We start from the raw sequence: 2,473 nt of genomic DNA, 5'->3' as shown, positions 1-2,473 counted from the left end.
TTGTCGATTATTTCAGCCTCCATGACTTGGCGTATTAAGACTAGGCCGACTGGACCTACGTCTTGCCTCTGTCGTAGGACTCCCAGATTTCTGCAATACTCTAAAACCTGCTTTGTCGCAACCCATAATATTTCTGATATTGGTCCCACTTCGTCGGTCGTTGATCCTTGGATTTTGCTCGGTTTGAATATGATCTAAAAGCTGGTAGTTTCTCCTGCTGCAATCTCGGACAAACCACTGAAACGCGAGGATCAGAGATAAGCTTGCACGACCCTCAGCTGTTTTCCAATATTCCATCCTTGTTAATTGATCGTGGCTTCCCCGTGGCTCAGAGGGCGTTACCGCTAAAATAAATAAAAGGCTTATACGTGCGCACTATGTCACTGGAATAATTATCGTGGCTGTTCCCTCGGTCTATATAAAGCCGCTTCGATCACTTGATCCATACATGCCTGTCTGCAGTAGGCTGCTTAGTGTCGCCGTTAGCTCTTGTGGCATAATCTGTATTTCTCAGTCGATCGTACCCATGGCGGCAGCTACCTTGGCGGTGCTGGCAAGAAACCGTTTCTGGATGACTGTGTGTATTGCCGTGGTGCTAGTGCTAGCGCTGCCCGAAATCAAGATGCTGCCGCTCGTGAAAGGTGATTTATCATAAGGGAACGTAATAACTATCTTGGTTTTACTTAATATGCATCGTGTCAAGGCTGTTGGTTGAGATTGCACATGCAGTTTCAGTTGGGCAGCAATACTAATTACTATGATATTATGGCCGAGAACGCAGGAGCTTGCACGGCCACTGGCACGGTGTGCAACCTGAATGCGCTGACGGGCAAGTACGTGGCAACCACTGACTGCATCGAGGCGTGCGTGAACAACGCACCCCTCAACATCTTCCCCATTTGCTGCAGCACCGCCCCTGGCTCGGACACCGCTCCCTGCGCTTGCTGCCCCGCCCTCACCACCTCTTGCTAGCTAGCCTTCTAGCTGTGATCACTTGCCATCATTGATCTATGTGTACTCCATCTACATCTAATATGACCATCACCACCCTGATCCCCACCACGCCCGCCATCTCCTGCTAGCTAGCTAGCTCACCGTCGCCTCGCCGCTGCTTGTCATCATTCACTTCGTGTAATCCATCTACGTTGATGGCATCATCATCTCATCATCGTGAACTCGTCGAATGACAATAAGAAGCAATAATATTTATGATGGCAGTAGGATTCCCTCAATTGCCCTTTAGTCTTATCAGCTGATCTCTTTCCTTTTTCGAGGAATAGTGGAATCAATAGATAATGAGTGTATTAGGGAAACGAAAAGTGAGAAAATCAATCTCTCTCTCTCTAAAATACCGTGGCATAGCAAGGCTTCAACTAAATGATGAGTCGATTTAGGTGTGAATGACCTAATATGAATGATTGAGGTGCAAATGATCTCTTGTGTGTAAGTGGAAACATTCATCTCATTGGATCTAGGTGCGAATGACCTAATGTGAATGATTGAGGTGCAAATGATCTCTAGTGTGCAAGTAAAAAAGTGTGTGATTGCTAAGGTTTTAGTCTCAGTGTAGGAGTGCTAGTGTGTGAGTATGAGTGAACTCAAAACGAGTGATCTCAAGATGAGTGAACCTAGGATGAATAATAAACTCGGGACGACTGAATCGAAGGCAAGTGATCTTAAGATGAGTGAACAAAGGACAAATAAGCTCAAGATGATGGATCCTAAGATGGTGTGGAGTGAGTATTGCATGTAAAATTTGTGTGTAATTGTGTATATGTTAGGTTATGTGTGTTGAAGATGGGGGTGTTTTTGGGGACTTAATGTGTGTGGTTTGTGGAGTGTGTAAGTCAAAGGGGTTTTATGTTAGGATTATGAATGGGTTTGAGTCTGGAATAAGTTAGGGTTCTATGTGTGAAGAGATGAATGTGTGGAGTGTGTGAATGAGTTGATTATGTGTGTATATGGTGTGTATAATATGTAGAGTTTATGGGTTGTATTTATGTGGTCATTTATGTGTTTGTGTGTGTGTGTATGAATGGATTTCATGTGTTTGTGCCAATATGTGGGGTGTAGGTGTGTAACATGTGAATTGAACGAAATGTTATCTCTTGTGAATATATTTTTGTATATGTGTGAATGCATTTTTGTGTGTAACTTATCTTGTATACTACCACTAGTAAAAAACTCCAATAAAACATGCCACTAACCTAGCTATGACCCAACTATCCTAGAACTAACTAATCTAGGTAGATAATTTCACTAACGCATGTGTGCATTAACTAATCTATATGTGGCTACCTAAGTATGTGTGCAACTAACTTGTATATGTACACAACTTATGGGAGATGGGCAACTATCCTAGTACATAATTTACTAATCGAGTAACTATCCTAGTGTAAGTTGAGCTTAGCTATGTGATTAGTCTAACATGTGTGCATTAATACTAAGATAAGAGTACATGTGGATGAATTGA

The 2,473-nt window shown here is 42.8% G+C and overlaps 1 protein-coding gene across 1 annotated transcript; it reads left to right on the top strand.

The window, feature by feature from the left end:
• Positions 1–461: 461 nt before the first annotated feature.
• Positions 462–1,293, top strand: LOC148011701 (uncharacterized). The gene is made up of 2 exons (XM_087670760.1): positions 462–641; positions 782–1,293. The coding sequence occupies exons 1-2, from the start codon at positions 527–529 to the stop codon at positions 970–972; spliced, it is 306 nt and encodes a 101-aa protein (XP_087526886.1). The 5' UTR covers positions 462–526; the 3' UTR covers positions 973–1,293.
• Positions 1,294–2,473: the final 1,180 nt, after the last annotated feature.

This window comes from Lygodium microphyllum, chromosome 28 (genome assembly GCF_053477565.2).
Source record: "Lygodium microphyllum isolate KBCC chromosome 28, Lygodium_microphyllum_v1.1.10, whole genome shotgun sequence".
Taxonomy (NCBI): Eukaryota; Viridiplantae; Streptophyta; class Polypodiopsida; order Schizaeales; family Lygodiaceae; genus Lygodium; species Lygodium microphyllum.
Note: the sequence above shows the minus strand (reverse complement) of the source record. Positions and strands in the feature narration are given on the sequence as shown.